This window comes from Nyctibius grandis, chromosome 5, assembly GCF_013368605.1.
Source record: "Nyctibius grandis isolate bNycGra1 chromosome 5, bNycGra1.pri, whole genome shotgun sequence".
Lineage (NCBI taxonomy): Eukaryota > Metazoa > Chordata > Aves > Nyctibiiformes > Nyctibiidae > Nyctibius > Nyctibius grandis.
In genome coordinates, this window is record NC_090662.1 from 83,859,054 (window position 1) to 83,886,511 (window position 27,458).

At 40.3% G+C, this 27,458-nt stretch overlaps 1 protein-coding gene across 1 annotated transcript in view; it reads left to right on the forward strand.

Annotated features, from left to right (window-relative positions):
* The window catches only part of ITPR2 (inositol 1,4,5-trisphosphate receptor type 2), a 268,093-nt gene that overhangs the window by 133,284 nt on the left and 107,351 nt on the right, over positions 1-27,458 (forward strand). Inside the window, exons 33-37 of the mRNA XM_068402385.1 lie at positions 1,883-2,011; positions 2,615-2,735; positions 12,298-12,488; positions 13,328-13,470; positions 15,506-15,614. Of these exons, the coding sequence (XP_068258486.1) occupies positions 1,883-2,011; positions 2,615-2,735; positions 12,298-12,488; positions 13,328-13,470; positions 15,506-15,614 (693 nt within the window). The remainder of the gene's footprint in view (positions 1-1,882; positions 2,012-2,614; positions 2,736-12,297; positions 12,489-13,327; positions 13,471-15,505; positions 15,615-27,458) is intronic.

Here is a 27,458-nt window from a genome sequence, read left to right on the forward strand (position 1 = left end):
AGATACTGGTTCCAGCCAAAATTGGCATGCAGATTAATTAAAAGCAGAAGAACTTCAAGAGGTTCTTAGTTCTATGATTTTTTTTTTTTTTTAGAAAAAGTTTCTATTATTAACTGAATCTTTGTTACTTCCACGAGGACTCAGGGTGATGGTGGTGGTGTCATACTTTTCCCAAAACTGACAGGCTGAAGAGTTTGCTATTTCAGTTTAGCCACTGTTGCTTCTCTGACCAAAATCTTTCCTTTCCTGGGGTGATAAAAAATGCACTATGTGGGGGCATGACTTGTTTATCTGACACATTTTAGAAAAGCAGACAAGCAAAGCTCCTCAAGATGCCTCATTTCTGTAGGTCTCAAGTTATCTTTGGTTATTCCTCTGCCTACCATATGACAATGCTCATGTGTTATACTCAAAATGCTTTTGTGTTCCCGTGAGCTGTATCTTCCCCTGAACATGGGTGCTTTTGGATGTCATGTCAGTCACCTTCCTTAAAACACGCCTGGTGAAATTGCTGTCTTGTAGTGTCCAAGTGTGACAGTGGCACTGTGCAATTAGGGAGCATGTTTGCCCTGTGTGAGATTCAGGTGCTGTGGATTATCTTTCTGCTTCTGTCACCGACTTTTCTCTGTGACCTTACGCAATTCACTTGGCTTCTCTGGAATTAGTACCCCATCCATGAAGTGATGTAATGGTAACTATGTACCACACAGGTTCATGATTGTGTGTTAAATGCTCAGATAGTAATGTGAAGGCTATAAACAAAATAAATTCTGTTCTCAGATGGATTCTCTAGAACATTACAGTAGTCTGTGGCTTGCATAGGTGAAAGACAACAGCCTTGCCTTTTATTTCTTGTTCAACATGACTAGAACTGCTTATTTAAAAGCTGCTGAAGAGGTAGTATGAGTATAGTCTGTACTTCTTATTTGTCCAGTTTTGCCTTTCTCACTGTTTGCCTCTCTGTGGGCTGCCTTTAGGACTGTTCACACTGACATATGCAAAGTCAACATGACTCTGTATAGATGTTCACAAATTTTGAAAAGAAGTAAAGAAATACTGAAGAATGTGATCCACCTCAGTAATTTTTTGCTTTCTTTAAGCATGACATCTTTATGCAGCAACAAACTTTTAGTGTTGTACCAAAGGGTGTCTTCAGGAACTTTTTGTACAAATCTTCCCATATCCTCCCACCATTTAATCATCCTTCTGTGCTGTGAGAGTTGTCCCAGGACCATCCATTCTCTTCTTTCATTGTTTTTAGCTTGTCTTTCCTATTTTCCTCATGTGGCTTTGTTAAGTAATGCTGCCTGTCTTACAGTTTACAATCCTAAAGGCTGTCAGTATTGACTATGCTATTTTCTTTCTTTCCCTCTTTTTTTTAACATTTTTCCTGCAAATGAGCTTCACCTTCACCACCCATTTGTGGTGATTGATTGTAGAGAGCAGTTAAATGTTACAGGAAATCTTTCTAACCTAAGGTGTTTATGTTTCATCTGTCTCTAAAGCCTCTTCCAGCCAGCCCTACAATGGGAGGAAAGACCCATTTTCTTCCTGAATCTGTCTAAATGTGTAAGTGGCATGCAATGTGCTGATTTAGGGGGATCTTTGTTTCATGGTGTGGGAAAGAATAGACAGCCACCCAGAAAGAGATAGTTCAGGAGAGAAGGGTATTCAAAAGACAGTGTGGACCTCCAAGAAGAAAGATAAGCTATTGGAAATACAGCTTGAACTCTAAGGTAGTGATCTCTGATAGATTTTTTTATAAAATTCATTTATCTTTGTATTAAGCAGAAATATTACATGTGTTGTAATAAATACAAAATAGTAAAGCTTGTTTATTTAAAAGAACTGCATCTCATTGTTTCCTCCTTCTTCCCTGTAGGTTTGTAACACAACTACAGATCGTAAACATGCAGACACATCTCTGGAGAAATATGTCACTGAGCCCGTAATGAACATTGTGAGTGGCTTCTTCAATTCGCCATTTTCAGATAACAGCACCAGCCTCCAGGTAAGGAAGAGAGACACAGACAAATATGTAATTCAGACCATTAATGAAATACCTTCTGCTACCCAGATAGGAATGCTGTATCTTTACATCCTCCTTTAATTTCTCTGTCCCCTCTCATGCCACTGGCTAGCAGCTTAATTCCTCTTTAAAACCCTTACTCTTAATTTTTACCTCTTACAGCTCTGAACTGGTAAACAGCTCAATATGGTCAGATCTACTCCTGGCTCTTGTGAATTCATTGGAGGGGGTATCCTTGCAGAATGATGCTCTATCTTTTTATTTGTATGAGAAAAATGCTGTGTCCTATGAGAAAAGGGACACATACCTGAGAACTGTGAAGACTCCTCTGTCCTTCTGCTCTGTACTGTGTTTGCTTGATATCAGTGGTGATCTGAGGAAAAATGGCATGATTTGGCCTTTTTAGGTGTGCAGCATTGATTTCCCTTCCCTCCAGTCCTGAAGAGCAAAGAGACTGTAATGGAGTTGTAACTTGAGTCTACAAGCTGAAAATCCCTTGCATGTGGTTTACATTGTGTCAAACCCTAGGGCAGTTGTGAGGAGCTTCTAAAGGGTAAAATTCCATGTTTATCTTTTTGTTTTCAGACACACCAGCCTGTTTTTATTCAGCTGCTGCAGTCTGCTTTTAGAATTTACAACTGTACCTGGCCAAACCCAACGCAGAAAGCCTCAGTGGAGTCATGTATCAAGACTTTGGCTGAAGTAGGTAGGTGCCATATTTTACATTCATTATTGTTCTCTGTGTTTTAAGATCAGACTCACTTGAGGTTGAAGAGGTTTTAATTTGACTCTACCATCCTGAAATTGTGACAGTGGTGATTTCAGAAATCCCACTTTCTGAGGCTAAATTTTTCCTTCTTTTATAACCCATTCAAATCTGTACCATCAAATAGGGTTTGTTAGGTGAAACCTGTAGGTCAGAGAGATGTTTGCTTAAGTGAGTGATGGTTGAACTTTACCTCAAGCAAGTTACGATATTAAAACACAACATAAGCTGTGAGAAAACCTGGGCATTTCTAGTTGCGCTGGGCTACATTTGCACAAGCTATTGTAAGCAGTGATGCATAGCAACTGTGCATTGGAGAACACCCATCGTTTTTCCCCTCAGTTCGTGGGAGATGCATTCGTTATTGTCAGTCACAGTCGTGGGCTCGTTCAGCTTTTGTCCAATCAGAGAGTTGGGGATGGAAACCACAATTGTGCCACTTCATATCTTCTCCATTTCTCACCATCAGGCCCACTCATTTACTGCTGTTACAGTCAGCCTTGTCAGGGGAATATTGCCTTGCACTGGCACTGAGACCAAATTTGGTCCTCAGGGCAGCTAGTAAGTTACATGCTTTCAAATAAATTCAAATACCATGTTAAAGTGGAAGATTTTAACTTTCTTATACTAAAATAAAAAAGATTCTTCACCAGTACATAGCTAAGACTGGCAAAAGTTCATTCTTACGTTAAATTTCTGTGAATACAATTTTAAAGTCTTGTGCCATGACAGAAAAAAGGATTATTTAATATAGTTTCTAAAAGTCAGTCATTCTGATTACTTGTAGAATAAGGTTCTGCTCAGTGTGAATGAAAACTGAGTAGAGGCAGAGATATATAGAACCTGGCTAAATTCTATTGATGATGGAACTTTTAAAAAGTTTTAATAAATAATGATAAAACAATAGGAGAGGGCCCCTTAACCATCTGTGGTATTGTAACAATCAACTCTAAATTTAGATTTTGGAATAGCTTTACGGGAGTATCATTTAACATTTTAGCCAAAACATCTCATTAACTTTTTGTGTAAATGAGAATAAGCAGTTACCTAAAAACTTAGCAACCTTCAAGTGTTTTATTTGTTATGCAAATAATTTAATTATGGATCTATCTGGCAAGAGAACTTTGGAAGTTGAAGACATTTTATTTCCTTTATGCTACAGCTACTACAGTCTCAAATAAAGCTCTGGCCCTACAAATCCTTGTTTGTGTGTTTAACAGTTACGTCCCTGCTCTTCTCTGGCAGTTCTGGAAAGAGTCATCAGTAAATTACTTTCTTTGGGAGTCTGGGGAAAGGGGGAAGAAGTAGGGCAGCTGAGAGTATTTTTGAGACCGAGCATGCCCTGTGTGTGCTTCTAGACAGCTTGGTGTCTTCATTTCTGTAGAGCTACACCTAAAATCAAATTCTAGCTCAGAGAGGTCACTGTGTTATCTCACTGAGATGAGGGTATTTGGAGACACTTGACCATAGTGCCAAGACAGACAAGCTGAACTCGTCCCCACCGCAGCCTGACAGGGGAAGCGTGAGTCCCCTTAATGGAACTGGTAGATCCAGCTTCTCGGCCAGGTGCACTAGCACGTGAAGGGGCTGGTGGTCTTTGGTAGGTAGTCTGCTGGGTGCCTCTTGTTCCCGGGGGAGCCAAGGGGAAAGCCCGAATGCAAGGCATGGTTGATGTCTGGAGTTTTCTTCAGGTATGTGACTTGGTTCCCTATTTGGTGAATTCAATTTCTACCTCTGCTGTAGTCTTCTGTTTCATTCCTTTTTCTGTTTTATAGAGATGGTTTACAGCTGGGTTTTTGTAAGTATGCTCTTGCTTTGTCTTATGGGTCTAACCTTCTCACTAATCTGGCTTCCCACCCATGCCCTGGGCATTCTCAGGTGTGGCAGAGTGGAGCTGAGCTGCTGGTAAAGGGCATCAGCCCATGTCCTCCTCTGGGACCTTCATGCCACCTGCAGTGGCAGCAGGGCAGGGAGGCTAGGCATCACGTTGGGGTGCCATGGGCCTGGCATCCTCGGAGATGCTCCTTGAAAGCACATGTTAGCATGCAAATTGCCAATTTCCTTGTCCATATCGTAATAACTGTTCAAGGATTCATCACGAATATCAGTATCAAGCATGGTAAAATCGTATTGTGTTGTGTTAGCAAATTGCCACACGTTTTTATTTGGTGTTTTATTTTGACAGTGCAGAAAGGCAGTATAAAGGAATTCTCCAAAGAGCAAGTTAGAAGGACTGGAGTTTTTAACAAACACCCCTGTGCAAAAGTTTGGCTGGCTAGCGGAGATTATAACCACTGGTGATACTCACTATTTTTAGGCACGGTGCCAAAGGTGGCTTGCCAGGGCTAATTGAGGAGGCCTGCTCTGCTCTGCTGAAAGCTTTGGAAAATCTGCCCCAGCTGGGGGTACCAGAGGCTTTTAAAATTGAGGCCCTTTTGTGATCACAGTGCATGCCCAGTGCCTTTATTGGGTGTTACATTGCACAAAATGGTGCTGCTCTTTGAGAAAGCAGAGGTTTCTTCCATAATACAAACAGGGCAGGTTTTTTTTTTTTTCTCTTTTGCTGGCTGTGTATATGGAATAGGTTTGGATTTTGGCTAGGCATCTGTGAGCACTCCTCTGCCTTTTTTTTTTTTTTTTTTTTTTTGACTTGAGAGTCTGACAGCTTTAATGTTAGGGCCTTCATGTTTCACAGCGGGTTTTAAAAAAAAAATCTCTAGAAAGATTTTGCCTATATTAGAGAGATAGAGTTTTGGACAGATTTACAGCAGGGACCAAAGACTTTTGATGGAAAATAAATGTAGTATAGAGTTGAAAGAACAAACATGATTTTTTTTTTTTTGTGTCGTAGCCCTGGATTTAGAAATGAATCTCAGCAGGAAGAAAGATCATACACAGATTTCCCAAGATATCAAAGATCCATATAATAATGCACTTTTAAAACACCCGTTTCAGAGCAGGTTTAAGCAACGTACGTTCTGCTCAGTGCTTACTAGTTTGTTGCTGGCAGGTGGATGTAAGTATTGCCTCAAGAGCTTAAGATCATTACATCTATCTTCTTACGAGCACTGTAAGAATGTGCATTATCTTCCAGGTCAACAAAAGGATATGTTGCAGAAGCTAATTTCTTATAACTCTGGTACTTCAACTCCATTTGACCACTAGGGAAAAACTTCATAAGCTTTTCAAGCTTCACTTGCTGCTTTGTCTCCAGGCGATTGTCTGCCTCCAGTTCAGTGAGAAGCATAGTCTTGCTTGTCTTCTTCAGCAGACCCCTCTGTGGGTCCAAAAGATTTGGAACACAAAGATACCAACGTGCATCAGGTTTTTTATTGCCCAGTAAACATTTGGCTACCTGGCATCGAATAGAAACACGAAATAATATATGTATATTAATGTGTCTTGTTGATATGGATTTCTGAAGCAGATTATCACAGTAACAAGAATTAACACATTAGACCTATATCACTTTTGCTTTTTCTCTATTATTACATAGGACTGAGGTTTTGCTGAAAATATAGTCCAAAAAATGAATGATCAAAACAGCTGCCATCTCACTGGTAAAATAGCTACAAATGAAAAACATTTAAAAGGTCCCCTGATCTTTGTGAAAACGAAAGAACTAAGATTCTAACAGTTTAATTTATTTAAAATGAATTCATTATCAGAGGACTTTCAGTTCCTACATTTTATAATCTTTGCAAGATTGAGAAGGGTGGAGGCCAGTCTCAAAGTTTGCATTTTAAACCATCTACTGTCTTTCCATATGGTAAAATTGGGGAATATCACCTCTCCTCACAACTAAAGATCTGGATTGTGTATCTTAAATTGTATTGGAGCAGCGATTTCTCCCAGGGCTGACCAGTCTTTCAGGACCCATGCAAAGAACTGTGTTTGCTTCTTAATTAAATGTTGATTCTTACATCTTCACCCCCGAGCATCAGTTTTCTGTTACAAGGTTGAATCTAGTTGTATGCTACTCTTGTCTCTGTAGTATCCATTAGCTTTCTCCCTTATGTTTTTACAAATTGCATCTTCCCTCTGATACTGTTTGTGTATCCCAAGGATGTAGTATGTGCTTGGCTGTGCTATTACCACCAATAATGAAATAACTGGAATTTCCCAGATGAGTAAACAGTGGCAGATAGGAACCTGCATTTTGTTAGACTATTTCTCTTGGCAGACCCTTTAAAAAAAAAAAAAAATCTGTTGGCAAGCCAATTACATTAGTCATTATCAGATTATACTCTAGGATGCTGTGCAGGAGAAGCAAAAGGAGAATCCTTGTTTCCATCCTACAAAATTGGAGGTGAGTCCTGTAATTTTGCTATTTCATAAGTTCAAAACTGGAACAGGTACAGAGGAAGTACTACTGTGATGGTCGGGGGAAAGCAGAACTGTATTACAAGAAAAGACTACAGGAGCCCCACGTGTTTTGCCTAGCAAAACAAAGGCCCGTGTTGTTGCTCTTTAAAAGTACTTGGGAAGATAAATAGTCATGAAGAAAAGACATTTAAGCTAAAGGACAGTGTTGACCCAAAAACAACTGGACATAAATTATGCTAGGTTGTAAATCACCTAAATAAATTTAGATTGTAAATCAGAGGTTTGGAACCAACTTTGGAAGGATGTCCTTGGTCAACGGCCCAAGAGAAAATGGAGGGAGGAGGGAAGGCAGAAAAGCTAGCTCCATTTTAAATGGGGCTTGATACATTTTTTCAAAAGATATTAAAGAACATGGGTTGTCTGTAACAGAGCAGACAGTCTGAAGGAGTCCTGAAGTCCTTTCTAGTTGAGTATTTATTCCCCAGTTTCAGCTCACCAATACCCCTTTGTACAGAATCCAAAAAACTCTCCTGTGGTGCTTCTTGACCATGCTTTTATGTCCTCTAAGCCCTTTCCTTTTTCTTTTTTTTCCCTTTTCCTTTCCTAACTGACAAATTACAAACAGGAAACATTAAACATAAAATCTAGGTTACATTTTATCGCTTCTTTGGAATTATTGTGCATATTTTAATGTCCATATAGATGAACTTTTCTGTAACAATTATTTCAGCCCTGAAAATACTTTATTTCACTTCCCATTTGAGGTTTAAAATCTTTTTTCCATTTTATAAAAAGCTCGACCTTCATTTTCAATTTTTAGTTCAAATAAAATAATTATCTTGTTGTTATTTTTTTGACAGCAAGAAGAATACATTTCAGATGAAGCACATATTTTATTCTATTTTAACTGTTTGTGTTTCCCTAATTGCAAGAAAAATTCAATGATGATCTTTTTACAGACTGATAAATATTTTAGCGCAGATTTTCTGTTGAAAAAAACATTCAAGTGAAGGGTACAAGATTGGCAGGCTTGTGTCTTGTCTACACAAAGCTTTTATTTCCTTTAAAAAGCCTTGCTGTTGCTAGCATTAGTGTCTCTCCATCCAAATGCATTTGTTAAGCAGTCAGCAAATGATTAAGGAGCTGGAGGGACTGATTTATGGAGCAAAATTAATTGAACTAAATATGCATCGCTCCGTTAAGTGACAACTGGGAAGTGTGGGAGAACATGATACAGCTGTCTGCGACTACCAGAGGGGTATAAACAGCAGGAAGAGGGAAGGCTTCACAGCCAGGTACAACTGTGGCTTTTTTGTGACCCAGATTGCCTGAAACACTCCTCTTTGAGGTGCTCTAAGGGGTGAAATGCCTGCATGTCCCCCGGAAAACCCACACCAGGGATGGTTTAGGGTAGTGCAAAGAGCACTAAATAGCTGTGAAGCCGCTAAATACTGTTGTATTTTGTAAATACTACAAAAGCTAATGGAGGGAAATTTAAGGTCAGGGAGCACTAGGTGGGAGTATCAAGGAGAATGGCAAACTTCCTTGAGGCAAGATAGGTTACTCTGAAGAATGGGCTTCCAAGGAAAATTACAGGCCAGGACCACTTCATGGAAATCCTTAGTACTAAATTGATCCTCAGACTCAGGTAGGCAGTGTAGTGAGAGGACAGCGCTCCCGCAAGCATTCCTGAAATAGGTCCTTTTACTTCCAATTTCTGTGCTTCTGTGAAGGGAACTACATGCAGGTGATTTAACAAAATACATCTCAGCCAGCCCATTCCAGCCCTTCTGTTAGCAGCTGGACTATGCTCTTGGGATGTCGGTGGAGTCCAGCTCACTCATAGAGAGCAGCTTGATTTTTAGCTGCTTGATTCTTGACATTAATGCTGCCCTTTTCTTTTGAGTCCCCATCTCAGAGTACTTGTTCATAGTTTAAACGGTAAAGGAGAGGAAAGCTGCTGATGCACTGGATACACACAGAACCATCCAGCACAGAGCAGAACATTTTGCTGTGACTTGGCAGAACTGTGTTGCTTACTATTTCCATGGGTGCCATTTGCTTGCTTATCTTGGCTCAATTGGGGCTATGGCTGATAGCATAATTGTGAGCAGCAGATTGAGAGTTAGTTGTGCAAAGGATTTCCCAGCAAATTGCATTTCCTCTGAGACTGGCAAAACAGTGTTGTGTATTCAGGGTGTAATTAGCCCTGTGCAGGGTGCCCTGGGTAGGAACCGGGCAGTATATAAGCCTGCACTGTGCCCTCCACTGCAAGGTAGAATTTACCTTAGCTGAAGACATGTTGTAGTCCATCACGGTAAGTATCCTGCTTGATACCGATGGTACCAGTTTACATACAGCCACATAGCATGCTTTTTTCCCCAAGTTCACTAGTCAGATGAAAGACACAATTTTACCCCCTCCTAGCTTCTTTGTCTACCAGCTCTAACCCTACTTTGCAAGTTTGAGTGCTGTCCAAAAGTATTTCTAAGTGGAACAAAAATCAACATGCTTTTAAATATTTTATGTGCATACTTTAAGGGAGATTGACACATTTTGAAGAGGAAAGCAGCCTACAACACCTAAATTAAAAATAAATATTTATGCTCACATTTGTTCATCAGCTTTCCAAAATGTAAAAATATGTTTCATGTTGTTTTAAATAATGAAATGTGAAACAAATGAAAGATAAACTTCCTACAAGCTGCAAAGAAATAAAAAGACAAAGGCTTTGTTTAGACTTTAACAGTGCCCTTTGACAACCAATACAAATCTTAATTACAAATGGAATTATACATATAAGAACTGTTCAAAACAAAGGAGTATTTTTTTCCTCTCTCTCTGATTTTTTTTTTTGTGATTGTTTTAATTAGCTGCAACTCTCTGAACGATCATAGTCCTTGACTGCTCCTCAGACACTGATGGAAGTTGTTAACTTCAAATGGCATCTATAGGACTGCAGAAGTCTGAATTTTCCTCTGAACAGCATGCTCCCCATTGCTAAATTTATTCCTGGATATATCAGGATTCTGCATACATACCACTTAATTGAGAAGTGAACATTGTCCAATAACATTCCAGTGATTGACATTAGGACACAATAAATTGGATTAATAGGCTGCAGCACCCTACCCACACTGGCAGAACTTTAATGGACTTCTGTAATAAAGTAAGCAGCAACAGGGCAGATGTATTTTGAAAAATAACCCAGTCAAATAATATGGAAAAAACAGTCATTAGGAATAATGGCCAGTCATACATGGTGTTTTCCTCATGATAATCAGGAACCTTGCCTTCAAAACAAATAGAGAGTGGAAAGGAAAAGTCCATTGCCAGAGTGGAAACTGCTGTACATCTGCTGCTGAGGATTCGTATATGGTTGTGGGGAAATATGTCTTCCCATCTTGACCTAAGAAAAAAAAAATTTAATTCCCTATGGCAAACTGTTTAAAAGAAAATGCCTACCAGAAGTAGAATAAGAGATCTCTCTTCCATCCCAGCTAAACAGCCTAATCGCTGCAGGTGGAGGCCCTGGTCCTGCATCAGGATACACCCTTGCAGTGGGAAGAGAGGAGGGTGCCCTGCACCCCCAGGAGCTATTAAAGGGATGAGGACACGCGTGACAGCACTCTTGCCATAGTCTGTGAGATTGAGGGTTGAGGCATCACAGCCAAATTTAGGTTTATAATAAACGCTGCCATTACAATACAGTTTTTGGGGGAAGAGAAAGTTTGTGCCTGGGATCTGTGAGTCACTGTGCTTGGCAGCACACGAGCCTTCATTCATCAGAGCTGCATGCCTGACTCTGTGCTTGCACGTATGCCTGGGGGGTTTGGTGCATAGGCTGTTCAGCAAAGAAGGGCATCTGTTGACTTCACAAGTTCAGGACTTAAAGTTGTATTTGTTTTAAGAACTGGGAGGGAGGGGTGGAATATTTTTGATGCTTTCTGCTACTCTGGAAAGTGTGTGTGTTAGCGCAGAATGGTGGGGAAATGCCTCAGAGAAACATTGTGCAGAACTATAATAGGGGCTAAAGCTTTTTTAAAAATTTCACTTTGTTTCAATAAGGAAAACTGAAAAATTTAGTTATTATTACTCACTATTGCAAATTAACTAGAACGGTTTCTCCATTTTACTTCTAAGTTTTTATTAAGCATAAACTGTGCCATGGAAATTAAGTGAAATGACGTAGAATACAAAGCCTAATCACTGGAATGTGACCTAATCTTTCAAACAGAGATACTGCTGCATCCATCTCTTGTTTATTTCTTGAATTTCAGACAACTCATGCTGAGCCGTAGAAGAATGTCACTCTGATCTCCAGTGGAATGGAGAAATGCAGCTAAAATAAAGATTTTTGTGGAGGAGAGGGCAGATACCTTCTAATATTGTCTTTCAAACTTCCTTTTCAAACGACAGTTCAGGATGCAATAGTAGTTTAATAGTGGATGCCCTGTAAGAATTTGTGCAAGTCCTTCCTCAGGGTTTTTTTCTCTGATATTCTCTCTTTTGTCATTTTTTAAACTATTGGTTAAATTTGTCTAACTACCAGTTAAACTATCACATGTTTATTAACTATCGGTTTTATTACAGTTACATCCAGGAACCCCATGGTTTAACAACCCTGGCCGTATAGGAAACTGAAGGGAGAGAGGAGACAGTCTTTTTCAAATTTAATTTGTATGCACTTGGTTTCTCAAGGTCTTCGCAAGAGAAGTACACAGAAAAGCAACAAATTGCACTTGGTTTAATGGGCTAAATGTGCATATGTCCACTAGAAAGAAGAATTTTTGAGTTTACTTCTGAATAGAGTAAAACTAGCAGTTGAAATAATAATGCATACTCTTTTTGTTACTCTTATTAATATCTCTGGATCTGATTTTTTTAAGTTAGTAAAAAAAAATTACTCTGTTTTAAAAAATAAACATCTCTACCTATGAAAATATATACGGGAAATGATCCTCATCTCATTTAAAGTGGTACAGCTTTCTTTCTTTAACTAGGTTGCAGCCGATTCCTACCAGCTTAGATTTTTGATCCTTATTTTTAAAGCCTGTTGAAGTGAGATCCCCTTGCCCCTTAACTGCAAGAGTATCAGGATTTTGCATGCCATGATCTTCATGAGATTTTAATGTTTTTGCCACTGTGTATTTCTTCTTTTTTCTTCATATTAAAGCAAAGAACCGTGGGATTGCAATTCCAGTGGATTTGGACAGCCAGGTCAACACCTTGTTCATGAAGAGTCATTCTAACATGGTGCAGAGGGCAGCCATGGGGTGGAGAATGTCAGCCCGCAGTGGACCTCGTTTCAAAGAAGCTCTTGGTGGGCCTGCCTGGGATTACAGGAATATAATAGAAAAACTACAGGTACAAAAATAGCAAATGGCTTGGGCAGTAGTTGTGGTAGTGCATTTATCTAATATCTGCCGGATGTGGAAAACACCAGAGGTAGACTGACTCATTGCATTTTTAGTGCTGGATTACAGTGACCTTTGCGCTTCTAGGTGAGCTCTTCTCTGGCGTCTGTTCAGAGTGAAGCCACCATGCAGGGCCTTTTTATCCATGATCTTCATTCAGCTCCTACAGAAGTCAACAGAGAGGGGTAGGAAGTATGTTCTTTTCCCAAAGCGGTTTGCAGAGATCTCCTTTCTGCAGAGATCTCCTTTCTGCCTTTTCATGGTCACATGTCCTGTTTTGGTTGCAGAGGAGATAATGGGGGTTTTAGGAGCCATTATGTCAGATTTGTGTCACTGGAGAATACCTATAAGGTGATCACCTTGTGCATGTAGTGGTTAAATGACATCAGGAGTTTATGAACTAAGAAAACAGTAGAACCTAGACAAATGGAGGAGCCCTAAGTACCAAGGAAGCAACATCTCAGGTTCTACACTAACAGCACATATGACAAGCAGTGTTTTTCCAGCACACCATCATCTTGAGTGCTGCTGAGTGTTTTGTGGGCATTACTGCAGAGGAGAAATTTGAGAGAACAGCAGGGTAGATAGTAATGGGCACCTTCCCCCTGCTTGAGGAGTGGCATGAAGAAAAGCATGAGGGTGCTTTACTGTCACCTGGGTTAACATGGGCTCTTGCTGCTGGCTGTCAGAAGTGGGTCAAATGGCCCATCACACAGTATTGTGCAACTCCACAGCAATGGTCTAATTTGGTCAGACATAGTTACGAATGACCTTCTTCTTTTTCCCTAGGATGTAGTGTCCTCCTTGGAGCAGCAGTTCACTCCCATGATGCAAGCTGAATTCTCAGTGCTGGTTGATGTGCTGCACAGTCCAGAACTTCTTTTTCCTGAGGGGAGCGATGCCAGAATAAGATGCGGTGCTTTCATGTCCAAGTAAGTGGTATAAGGAGAGGCCTATTTGCTTCTTTGGAAAAGGTGGCAGGGAGTTAAAATTTTCAACAGCACTTACCTCTGATTTTCAACAGTGACTTAAGCATGTAGGTGTCTGAGTTCATATTGAAAGCTTAAACTGAGGTCTTGTGCTGCATGTTTTATGTTTCTCAGCAGTTTAGAGTCTGGAGAGGAGTAGAGAGAGAGAGGTTGCTTGCCTTGCCTGCCCAGAAATTGAATGTTAGTAGCTTGTTAAAAATGTGACAGGCTCAACCTACTTCTGTTTTCTTAATGGGCTACTTTTGCTATTAAGTTTCTCCAAATCTACGGCAGAAACTTAGACTTTCCATGGCAGAATTTTCAGGAATTCATAGTGAGGCAGGGTGGGGTGCTCAGGGCTAGATTTTTTTTTTTGGTAAAGCAAATAGATCTTTTGATTTTTATTTTAAACTGCCAGCAGTTCTTTTAAGAATACATTTCATCAGCACCCCTACCTGGTCTTGAATTATTAGATATTTTATTTGCAGTCTGTGCATGGGAATAGAGTCTTGCAACTTCTTTATTAGACCTCAAGTGAGATGCCCTCGCTGCCCTTGAGAAACTACAATTTAAACAGAGGTAACTTGGGGGAAGTAAATGCATTTGGCAGCTCTCCTGATTCCTTGGCTTTTTACATATTCTGCAGAGGTAGTGTTATAACAATATACTTTATATGTTTGGAAAAATTAAGTTAAATTTTGAGCTTGTCCCATCCCCTCCCCTCTGTCCAAACTCCTTTCAAAGTCAGCAACAAATCAAGTCGAGGGCTGCCGGACGTGGCCCATGTAATGCAATAAACAGTTTTCTGTTTTATTTGATGAACTTCCATGGCAAAGGAATGCTTTGCAGAGCTATGCAGGAGCCCTGAGATAAAGGTGTAACTCTTTAAAAATATTGTTAGTCCTGCAGGCCTGAGAGCTGCCTTGGACTCATAGCTCATGAAATTGGTGAAGGTGACAGTGGGAGAGTCCTGCATGGTGTCTCTGCTGAACCCAGGATGGCATTAGCGCACTAACTTAGCTGTGTTCTAAATATAATCAGTTCTGTTGGGTTGTGAAGCACTGGTCTAGATGATGCAGTGTCATCCCATCCAACACTGTTTTTGGTGACTGTTTGTGATTTAGGACCATTAATGGTGCCATCTTTCAGTATAAATCAGTGGCCACAGTGCCTTTGCTGTATGCTGATCCTAGGCCATAATTTGATGAACACTGTTCTATCCACTATGACCCAGTACTGGTACTGATGGAAAAAAGCACCTGTCCAAGGCCTTCAGATTTCCTCCTCCCTTCTGTTTTCACAAACATTTCACCAGCAATGAGGTGAGCCAGTGCAAGGACTTGCTCTGTTCAGGGATAGAAAGGCTGCTTCTGGTATTGGCTTAAGCTGATGGAAACCCAAACTCCCATCACAGTCTTAGCTGGAGTCAGAAATGTACTTTGTTTTCTGACTTGAAAGAGTCTGGTAAAGTTGTTGTGTGAATGTAAACAATGGTTATGTTTCATCCAAATATCTGCATTTTTTAACGCTTCCATGTAACATTTTTGGGGATCCTTTTGGCTGGATGCCATTTGCTAATTATATAATAAATATAACCATCATCAAAGTTGGAAGGTGTAAAGGTTGTAGCTTTTAAAGTTTGCAAGATGCATGGTGAACATAGGTTACCTTTCAATAAAGGTTAAAATAAATACATGGTTACCTTTAAATAAAGAAAGGATGAAATAGCAAGTTGGATCTCAATCTGGAAGCACTCGTAAAAAGTGGATGTAGAATTCTGCCTTCTGTGTGGGCAGCAAGATACGCAAATTGACACAAAAAACCCCCTCACAACACCTTGAAAGTCCCATTTCCTTTTTAATTATGATTTCTCTTGTCTACTTTTATTTCCTTTCCTTGAGGAAAAATATAGTGACAGGCAATTTTTGCATAAAGAAATTGTATGGCTTAGCAACAATGTGCAATGAATGCTCTTTAAGGTTTAATATTTTACTTTAAGGTTGATTAATCACACAAAGAAGCTAATGGAGAAAGAAGAAAAGCTCTGCATTAAAATTCTTCAGACATTACGAGAAATGCTTGACAAGAAAACTAACTTTGCGGAAGAGGTACTGCTACCATTTTAGTATTAAATATAGAACTAATAGCATGGTATTAAAATGTTGGCTCTAGGACAGTAACAGAATCTGACATGATTCCAATTTTGTACAGGTTTTAAAGATAACATGGTGTCTTAGGAACAATGCGGTAAGGCAGAAAGTAAGACTGAAACAAAAGAAACTGCCTTACATAGGTTTGTATCAGGGACTTGACAAGAGTCAAGGCAAGGAAGATGAATTAGCAGTAGCAAGTATTACTATATGTGATTATTATATCTTGGATATCCTGTATTTCTGGAGACTAGTCTTCTTATGTCACATCTGACTTTATCTATCATAAGATTAATTGGAAATATAGGGATTTTTAATTGCAAGGGTACAGTTTTTCCTTGCTGTCTGTGGTGCCAGACTTTTGTACTCCATATACTTTTTCATGCTTATAAATGTGTGACGAGAATATGTAATGTTTAAGCAGAGCTGCCAGTTTTGTGAAGAAGTGACGTAGTCTGTACTCTGTGTCTATTTCTTGCACTCCTCTCTCTCCCCTTATTGCCCAGGTTTCTCTTACAAAACCAAGTTTTTCAAATACCTCTTCCATCTTGCCTGTGCCTTTGGGTATCAGTTAGCTAGATTCAGATTTACATGTCAGCTGTCCCTTCTTTTTGAGCCCAATCCTCTGTCCCTTTTGTGTGGTTTCTTCTTATCTGTATTTCTGAGTATTCCCGGAATTCTTTCAGTGTTAATTCACTCTTAAATCTGAATCACAGGGCTGTTATCTAATCTTTCAGTGCTGTCATTTTCATTTGTTCACAGCTGACATGTTTAGTCAAGTATGTTCATGGGTTTCACTTTGCCTTGAGAAAAAGTATTGATTACAACCCAGTGTTGCGCTGTTTCACTGTCTTAGGCTTTTACACCCAAATATTTTCAGTCTAAGTAACAGCACTTATTAATGTTGTTGTACCTGCAAAAATTATCCACCAGTTAGATATACTAGCTGTGAGATTCAATCTTAACCCCAATCTAACCTTAAGAAAAATGAAGTCTACAGTGGTCAAGATGCCCATGCCTATTTCTGGGTGTTTGAGATTTCACTTTTAAAGTTAAATGTTTTGGTCCTGTCATATGATGTGATAAAGTACCAACACACCCTTTTCTCTTTAATGATAGATGAGCTGTATATTAGAAATGGGAGATATTCACAGTGTTTTTGTTTTAACTGTATATTGTCTGTTTTGATTTCAACATATGGACATGGCAACATGTTGACCAGGCTTCTAAGCAACCTGCTAGACAGGATTAAAAAAAAAAAATGCTCAAGGCAGAACAGTGAAATGAAGACAAAGGCAGCAACAGCAAAACATCAGCCCTGCTCTATGCAAAACCAACCAGTGCATGCAGAGAAAACAAACCTCCTCTTCACCTCCTGCTCAAAGACAAATGTGGCTACGCCTGGGCAGGCAATTTTTTTTTTCATGTCATAACAAGAGTTTCACAGGTGAAGCAGATATTATTATTCTTAATTATTATTCATACTTATTCTAATAGCTTTCTGGGTCCATAATGCCACTGCATCACATGGAAAAACTAATTTGCTTTTGTAGCCACATGCTACGATGAACTTTGCCAAACCTCTCCAAAACAATTGCATGGACCCAGAAAAGTTAACAACGTGTCAGGACTACAGGGGGAAAAAAAGCAACGCTTTAATGTCTGACTTAAAGCAAGCAAACAAAAATTTGCCTGTTTTAATTGCTCTTTGTCCCCTGTTGTGAATGCTGATAAAGCGAGACTGAGTGAAGCCAGCATAGGGAGTGTGTCGGGGCTCTTCACCCAGCCAGCCCAGCCCCTGCTTCTCAGGAGTGGACATAGGAGGTGTATGCCCAGACCCCTCACATGACCTTCACCATCTTGGTAGGGCATGGCGGGTGGAAGAGCTCTTGGGGAAACAGCATTTCTCCCTCATGCTTTCTCTTGAGTCCCATAGGTTTTACACTGAGGAATGGAATGAATCAGTGCAAACAAATCAATGAGTAAACAAGCTTCTATGGTTTGCAAGTGCTTCTCTGGCTTGCTACTCTTATGAGTCATTGTTCATGGTATGGACTTCAGAATAGTAAAAATAGCACAATGAATAGCCTCTTGTGTGTGTTTCTAACTTTTTTTAACTGTGATCTCACTGCCTGCAAAGTTATTCGACTATGTTATGCAGATACTAAAAAAATTTAGAGTAGTAAATATGTAATGGTAATACCAGAACAAAGCTAGAGGGACATACGACATTTTGACAGAAAGCCTGAATTTGTTAATCACCCATCATAATGTATTTTGTGTGATAAATTTGACATAAGTGGTAAGCCTCCAGTTTCCCACAGTGAAAAACAAGGAAGAAATAATGAAATAAAATTTCTTCCTCTTGTCTTTCTCTTCCCTTTACCTTCCACAGTTGAGATCCAGGTCTGGGAACCTTGCCTTCTACTGTCTCTATCTTTCATTTGACCACTGGAAAGGTAGCCTGTTGCACTGAAGGAACAGGAGGAAAAGATAGCTGTAGGTGCTCATTTCACTGTTTTTATGCCTCTTCCTGTATCCACTGTCTCAACTCCATTGTTGCACAGCTGCTTGCTGGTGTGTTTCAGGGCTGCTCGTGCTCTCCTGGCTCCATCCTTGGTTGCCCTTGCAGTCAGCCTTTGAGGCAGTGCTTGCTTGTGCGTTGTTTTGCATAGTGCCGCAACATCTAATCGTGTTAGGAATCAAAGTTTAATTTCAGAAGTTTGATTTAAGGTATATAAATTACACATAAAACCTCTTGGTCATTGATTGGCTTTCATAAGTAATTGTGGGTTATTATTACAATCTCCCAGGAGTTCTACGTTAAGTTCTAGTCCTATTTGTATTGATTAGGTAACTAACTGGAATGAAACTTGGATCTACAGCCCCTCTCTTACAGAAGGCTCTTCCAGAACAGTGTTAAAACACTTGGGTAAAGCAGTGTGTGGAGGAAGTCAACATTGCCTCTGTTCAGACAGTTACTGTGGTATAGAGAAAAGCCTACTTTAGACTGACTGACTAAGAGAAAGAGAAGAGACAGAAAGGACTGTGTTTGGACTAGATCTGCCCCATCTATGTTTGGTTTTTTTGTTGCTGGCCATTTTTAGACCCATTTTACAAAACCAGAAGGATCTTGGTCTAGAATTTTTGAATTTTTTAGACAAATCTTTTTTGTCCTTCACCATAGTGCTTGATTTCAGTTTAATTTCTGTGTGCATGCTGCCTCTAGACCTACTTAGATGTCTCAGTTTGAATCTGAGTAACACTTCCAAAAGCACCTGAGACACGTAGACCACTGATGCATGTTCACTTTGCAAATGACTGGAGCTGTTTATAATTAGCATTATCTTGCTGCCCTGCTGAAAGTGACTGTCTCTACGACGGAGCTCGTGGGCCAGGAGAGGTGATTCCTCCCAGCTGCTTCAAAGAGGGTGCGGAAGCTTAAATTAAACCCTCCCTCAGTGAACTGAATGAAGCTGTTGAACTCTTGACCCGAATGCATATGGCAGCTTCTTAACCCACTCCAGCTGCTGGCATGTCAATGCCTTGGGCATGGACAACCTTCTGATTTCCCAACTGTTCTTAAATGAGGTCAGCATCTCTGGGGGAAAAAAATACTATCTCTCATAACATGTGTATATGACAAGTTTAGTGTAACATTATTGGCTGATCAGAGTGTTAATGGATGATAGTGCATTACAGAATACGGGAGAATACAAGCCTGTATACCCTGCCAACTGGTAGTTCCTAAGGGAAATACGATTATAAATAGATTGAACCCTTCAGTAAGGGTTACTTGTGCTGCAGAACACAAGTCTTTATATTTTTTTCCTGCTTTAGGTGTTGAACTACAGAATAAATAATTGAAAACTGCATTTTTAAGAGTCAGTAGAACAAAGACTGTGTGAGCTGCTTAATTGTCAGAAATAAGTAGTTGTGCTTTTTGCCTTTTTTGGAAAAACTAATGAAAAATGTTGTCTTGCTCTTATACATTTGCGCTAGCTTCATGATTTTAAATCATAGAAGTAGCTTTATAGCCTTCCGTTTTGCAGTGTTAACATTTCTGCATTCCACTTTAGATATGAAATGTAAGCTATCCTCTCTTTGTTTTCAGCAACAGCACGAAACGTACATGTGAAAAAATAGTACAGCTTTGGTGTAAATACAAATGTATTTTATTCCTGTAAGATGTAGTCCCTGATATGGCCGCTATTGGCTCTTCGTCATTTTGTGCCAGAAGAACGGAGTCTTTTCATGTGGAACTGTTGACAAAACTCCAATGAGTTTGTCAGAAGCAATAGTCCCAGTTCACGCATGTATTGATCTACCAGTCAAGCTGAAACCAGTGGGAGCTGCAGGTCTTTGTCTGCTGGGAAAAATGGTCTCAATGTGTTTTAGAAGCCAGGACATGTTGCTGGGAGCCACTATAGTGTCCCAGTGTTGCAGCTCTTTGAATCAAAGACATTCTCAACTTAAACGGCATTCTATTCTATAGCCTCATCTTTTCAAGATGATTTTACTTGTTTGCATCTGTGAATTAGGCAGCTTTCAGATAAATAGCATATGTAGGTAAAAATAAAAGGAGAAAAAAGAGAATAATTCTGAATATGTGGGGCTTGCTGAATCTATTATACCTTAAAAGGACGCTGATTTTAAATGGGAGGAAGAACAGGATCCAAAATTCTATTATTTGTGTTACTACTCACATTTTGGATTAGTGGCACTGCAGGCATTCTGAAGAATTACATTTAATTTTTCACCATTTCTGCTGTCTGTTTTATTTGTGCTCATTTCTAAAAATGCCTATGCACTAGCCTGTTTTTTCCCGTTGTCCATAGGCCGTTCTCCTCACTGAGCTCAGTGTGGCTTTAAGGTAATAGGGGGTTAGAAATACTATAGGGGAACGTTTAAGCTCAATGCTGTTTGTATTGAATTTTTTTTAAAATCACTTGTACATTTCAGCTGGTAAAGGACATCCTTGCAGTATCCTGCATTAAAAACTCTCTCCTTAGGAAAACAGCCACAGTTTGGGGGGGACTGGAGGTGCAGGGAGGAAGAATGTTTGGTTACCTCTGGCAGTGCCAGCCTGGTTGCTGTGACCAGCATGTATGTCTGGTACGGTCAGGAAGTCGCTGTTGTGGCTTTGTCGTGACAGTTCAGTGATGAAGCACGGCAGAAAGTTCAGACACAACTGGGACAAACCCCTCCATCTGTGTGATGCTTTATGTGAAGGTGGTGGTCTGTTGCAGAATGGAAGCCTGCACTGATTCATTGCAGTGGAGGATTCAAGCTTTGCTATTGCTGTGAATCCTCGAGCCAGTAATTGCAGCAGCAGGAGCATCAGAGCTTTCAGATTTGCAAGACTAAACACTAAATGTGGTCAGACACCTCAAGTGTGGTAATTTCTCATTATACCCATGCGCTGACATTTTACAAGCAAAAGAAATAAAACCAACAGAGAAACAAACCATCACGGTTTCATTTCACTTTTCCCCCCTCTAGGCTTCAGGCTGGAATAATTAAGCCAAGAGATACCAGCAGGCATGTGATACTGTTGTTTGTACTAGCTAGGTGTCGAGAGCCATAGTGCTTAGTGCCTCGGGCCATCAGCCACTACGGCATGTTGTTACTGCTACACGTTTCTGGTGCTTTGACACGCAGTATTGACTAGACTATTCTGAAGTAGCATCCCTCATCTTTGTGGTATCCCTCATCCCTCCTGTCATGTGCATTGTTCTGGACTAAAGGAGAATACTGCTGTACTCTATGGGGGACACCCAGATACTCTGCTGGGTTTCCAATCACATGCATTTATAGAGATTTATTTTGCTTCGAGTGCAAAAACCTGTAAGTGCAGCTACTTGGTATATGAAAAGCATGACTTCTTTTTGAAGGGAGACTTTTTTTTCCAGTAAGTAACAGGTCCCAGATATTTGATCCAGATTTGGACCATCATCTCCTTGTATTTGAAAGCCTGTTCACAGCCACTGTACTTGGACCAGTTGTGAGGTCCTTAAAATGTCAAGGATAGTTTCAGGCAGAGTGCATTGCTCTTGGTGACCTGGAGAAGAACTTTCAACTGAAAGTCTCATCTATCAAGGACAGGTAGGAGACAGCACTTCTGACCTCCTATGAAGTGTAACATCCTGATTTAGTGAAAGACAAGAGCACTTTAATCTGCTGCGGTGAGTGAAGCACATGCTACTTTGCACGACTGGGTGCATTCATGTTTTTGCCCTCTCTTTAATATGTCTAATTATTAACTGTCACCCATCATCCAAATATATTATCTCCAGAGACTTTTGGTACTTTTAGCTCAGCTGATAGTGGAGAGTGCAATGGTGTTCACTACTCACTAGTACTTATTCTTCGTTTCAAAACCTTGATGTTTGTTTGTTTGTTTGTTCTCCAAGTCATAAACAAATCTAGTGGCAGGCTGAAAAAACACATGGTTGTAAACACATTTATTCCTGAAGACTGTAGCCTCTCAGCAGCTTATATTTATCAAATTTTCAGAATATGATATGTTGTGATCCAGATTTGTTTCAGAAATATTACCCCAAATCCTGACTGATAAATTGTTTTGGAACTTGTTTCATCTGCTTTTCTCACTATAATATCTTTCCTCTTAAAGGAGCATCTGATACTGTAAAATATTTTTTCTGTTGATACTGATTTAGACAGCATCAGCCAAAACAATAACAAAATTGAGTGGCTTGTTCCTTGCTCTGAACTCCAAATAACCAATTTCTGCTCTGGAATTTCCCCTTTACACAGTGTAACATAAGGATGCTCCTTATTTTCACCTTCTTTTTTCATATCGATTCCTTTCTGTGGATCTCATCTTAAGAACAGCAAACCAGCAAGAAGATCTTAACTGCCTGCAAACTGTTTGGCATCCTTCTCTATTAATATTACTTTTAGTTAAAACCAAATGGAAAAGAGTACAAGGGAGGGGGAGCTGTTTAACAAATGAAACCCTCACATAGCTCTGAATATGTTTAATCTCACCTTAGGTATAATATTCATGGAACTGATCAGGATCCTTTATGTGAACAGCAACAGTTGGATTTTATTTTTGTTGTTGTTTTGAATACAGATGGGATGGATTTCACTAAGGACTTCACATAGAAGTTAAATTCCATGCTCACTGTAGCTATTTAAATCAAATTCTACATCATGAAGGCATCAGGATCAAGTTTTTCTTTCTGTCTGGTTTTATTTATATATTTTAAATCATGAATAAAGCAGCCAAAGATTTTTAGGAATTTAATAGAAGGTTCTACTCATTGGCAAGGGTCTAGGTAAACGGCCAAAGGTATGTTGTAGGTTAATATGTAAAATGAGTCAAAAGTTTTATCATATGGTTCACATCATCCAGGCGTGTGGAGTTTTGTGTGAGGATATATTCATAGGCATAAATACAAATATTTAATTTAGATGATTTATTCCTATTCCATCCCTTTTTTTAATAAGCAGCATATTACCTCCATGGTTGAGTCATATTAGAAGATAAATATTTGAATGTGCATTCTGTGTCCTACCATATTGTTTTTGTTTTTAACACAGTAGATGTTCTTGCTTAGAATATAAAGTGTCTGATATGCATTGATGCTCTCAGAGTTACTTAACATGAGGAAAAATATAATTCCCGTGGCCACCCTAATTTTTGTGATTGGTGCTTGTTTAAAGTATCCAGCTGACATCCCAGGAGGCCTGTGTCTGTGCTTATTCGCAGAGCAGGAGCAATTCGCATGGGTGCAATAAGGGTTTTCCTGCCCTGCCTGTCTGATGCTGGAAGGAGCTGAGGTGAGAAAGGGAGTTCAACGAAACATGTGAATGATGAGTATGGGGAGAGAAACAAATTGCAGGCATCCTGAAGTCTGGCATAGTTGCAGTTTTTCTTGGGAGTCAGGAGAATAAAACTGCGTAAACGTTCCTGACTGTGAGCCTGGAGGATATTTCTCCCCACACACCTCCGGCTTGCTCCCTTTTAAGTATTAGTTGCTGTACAGAAAGTCCACATTTCTGAGCAGTTTCTGTATCACTGCTGGGTAACGTTTATAATTTTTACTGGTGAGCACAGAGGAGTGCTGCAGTATCGCAGAGACCGCTGTGTGGCAACTGTGGACTTTTCAAAAATGTCTCCTGTCTGTGGGAGCAGGTCAGCTGCTGCTGCTGCTTCTGCACAGCTGAATTCCCACAGCAGTCAAATGTCTGCAGTCGTGGAGGGGGCGAGAGAAAATGTCTCCTTTGGTTTTGAATTTGCTTGGAAGGGGAAAAGGGTTCTTTTGTTTTCTGGGGTTTTTTGTTGTTGTTGTTGACTGTCACAAATTTGCTGTTGCTTTATTTAATATGTTTGAGCAACAACCCTGTTTGTACTTTGCAGTCGCACCAGAGATAGCAGTGAGCAGAATTCAATGCATTGTATTAAGGATGGCCAATGAATATTTATGATAGACCTAGGGAGCCAGTAATAAAAATGAAATTGGCATGATGCCACTAGATCCAAATCTTTGATCTCTGTTTTAAGAGAAAATACAATAAAGCAGGGGATAATGGACTCATTATAATGGAATGGTTAGTTATGGTTAGTTAGGGCAGCGTGAATAGGTGGCATTACATAAACTGCTGTAGCCCAAGATTTATGATTCAGAAATGTGTTTCAGGAACTGAGTTTCTACAGAAAACCTCGGTTTATGGTATTATTTTGGTTTAGTCAGTCCACACACAAAGAACTAAAGATGTATCTCTTTCAGATATCAGGATGGGCTATGCTCTTGCCTTAATAGGGGAGGGATGCAAAAGTAGTAAGAACCAAGAAGGCCCTTCTACTCAACCTCTTTCTGTGCTTCTGCTCCTCATCTGTCACCCTGTGAGCAGGTAGGGAGGGTTGAGTGTTAGAGGAAGGTGCAGATTAGATTCTACTCCCGGGCCAAGCTGTCTTGCCAGATACCAGATGTGAGGGGACACTTGGGGTCATCAGCAGAGAGAGAAAGGCTCCTGGTTTGGCATCACCCGGGAGGACTCAAGGGTCCTGGATGGAGAGGTATGCCCCATCTGGAGCCACCTACCTCTGTCAGGAGCAGGGAGAAACTACTGCAATGTGCTGAGACAGCTTTGGGGAAGCCTAATGAAGGAGTCAGTATTGGACAGGGACGGGGAGCAGGAGCGAGTGAGCTATTTTTCTTTTTCATGGTTGCAATTACTTGCTTAACACCCTTGTCACACTAAGCAAGACACAGAGGAGGGTTGATTCCAGGCCATAGATGAAAGCTGATCTTGAAGTCTCTGTCTAGCCAGACATAAGGAGGAAATGGAAACTCACTGTTTTCTGATTTGTTTCATTCTGATGTAATTTCTAAGGGACTTCATCACTAATGACATCTGGCAAGGGATTAGTCTGTAATGTGGTCCATCTCCATCCTCTCCCCCTTTTCAAGAAAAAGAAAGTATATGCTATATGGAACTTTGGAAAACAGCTATTAAGCAACCACAGTAACTGCTTCTGATAGGACTTATTTTTTTTGTCTGATGAGGATTTTACCCAGCGTGTTTGGCCTTGGAGGAGCGCCTGGATGGTATTGCCAGCTGGAATTGTCAGAGCTGCTTTGTCTTCTGTCCCAGGAAAACAGAAGCCTGGCGGGCAGTCACTCTCGCTCTTATTTCATATCCCTGCTTAGTCAGAGTTGCCAACCCCAAGCACTGAAAACCCTGAGTCAGGCCACAAACCAATCACGAGATTTGGCTTGAAAATCATGAGATTTTTTAATTACAAGTAGTTTATTGGGGATTTCTTTTGAGTCTTTAGAGTGTCTGTTCTTCCAATTTTATTGTACAAATCCCAGAGCTTGAAATATGCTTTATTGAATTATGCATGTGTGTGTTTATTTAAATGAAAGCCAGGTTCCTTTATGGTTACCTGACCTCTGGAGTTCGTGGGGAAAAGACCAGAATATCTAAATGATGTGCGTTGACCAGGCTGCTCAATGAGGGGCCTGTTCTGGAGTTGGTGATTGCTCTGAGGATTATGACCTTAATTATCTCGGTGTCACTTTGACCCCTAGGCTTTTTGCAGAGAGCTTTTTTGTTAGGCAGAGCCTGAACGTGTTCTTTCAGTTTATGGCAATGAACACTTTGTGCAGGTTGTGCCTTGTTTACCTTGCAACAGCTTTTCACGGGCAGCACATGGCACATTGCCAGCAAGGCCCAATTAATCCATTTTCTTCCCACTGCAATTTCACCATCGCTCGGGTCTTGCTTGGAGTGCACACGTGCAAATGCTTTGTGCTGGCATTACAAGCGTAATGTGCTGACGCGGCGTGGTTGTCAGTGAGAGGCTGTGCTGGCTCTGAGCTGGCTGAGCTGTGAGACAAGGAAACGTGCTCTGAAGGCTTGGACTCGTGTTGGTAACTCCAGATGCAGAGCTGTCACTTGGGGTTGGGGAGAGGACCTTACGCTCTAAAAATTCATCTTGGCAGAGTTGTCCAAGACGTTTTGTCCCCAAGTACTGAGCAGTTACACTAGTGATGTCTCCTTATATTCATTTTTCCTGCAAGCCCTTTATACCCCCCTGCCCCCTTTTTGTTTTACTACCTTCCTCCTCTGTCATGCTGATCACTTGATTTTTTATGCTCCTTAGTTGTATATGGTAGCATTTGTGCTGCATTAGTCCCACATCCAGTAGGGCTGGATGCCAGTCTCTCAGGTGCCAAAAAAATTTAGATAACCTTGACTCTCAGGTTTTTCAGTATGAAAAACTGACTCCAGGGGAACAATGAGCTTTGCTTGAAACCGGGTGTTTTCTCATCTATGACCACCTGGAAGTTCTCAGCTCTAGGGTTCCTCCCAGGCCACCCTACTGGGTGCAGTTTAGCCCTTTAGGAAATCAAACTCTTCTAAATATACAAATATTTGACTGTGGCTCTCTAAAAATGAAAATCTTTGCATTTAAACAAATGCTGGAAGTCCTGCACGTTGTTGGGAAGTTCTTCCTCTTTTACTAGTCAGGGCAGTTTTTTCAAAGAGGCTAGAAATATTGCTGGAGAATAGACTATGAAGCCTGCGTTCCCTTGCTTTTGCAAAAAGACCCAGATTAACTAGGTTGCCTTTGTGAGGCAGAGGAAGTAACAGTGGTAATTCACTGTTAGCAATGAAGTGGGTGATGGTCAGTAAATTTACCCTGGATGGCACAGAGGATTGTTCTGGTTATATGTTACAGTCTTTATTAAATTTGTCCTGGTTGTTGCTAGCATTTTTTTAATGTCGTCATTTTAATTCTGACAATAAAACTGAACATAAGGACCTAGAAGTGCCTTTGAAAAATGGAAGCTTAACAGTTTAAGCTGTCCTTTTCTTCTTTTTCTTCACATTTAAGTATTCTTACAGTGAATAACATCATGCGTGGGAAAAACTCAGATTTTGTTATTTGAGTTTGGATTTTTGTTCTAGTGCTGTGTGTGGAAATATTTGCATGAGAAAAAAAAAAAAAACAAACCTCAGCCAGAGTAACAAGTTTAAAAGATTACTTTGGGCTGTGGTGTGCTTAGTCAGAAACAAGTAATTTGTATTGCAGAAGTCTGGGCAAAGTGCTACCTATTTCTGCCTGTGTGTGCAAATAACCTGCTATGCCACACAGCCAAAGGAAAGGGAGTCAAATGAGAGCAGTGCTGGCTGTGCTTGAGCATGCTGAGCACGCGTGTTGAGCTAGGATTAGGAGGTGGCAGATGAACTGGCTCCTTCCAGAGTCCTACCTGATGCTCTGTGAGGTTGGTTAGAAGGGTTTGCTCTCCAGAGTGTGGC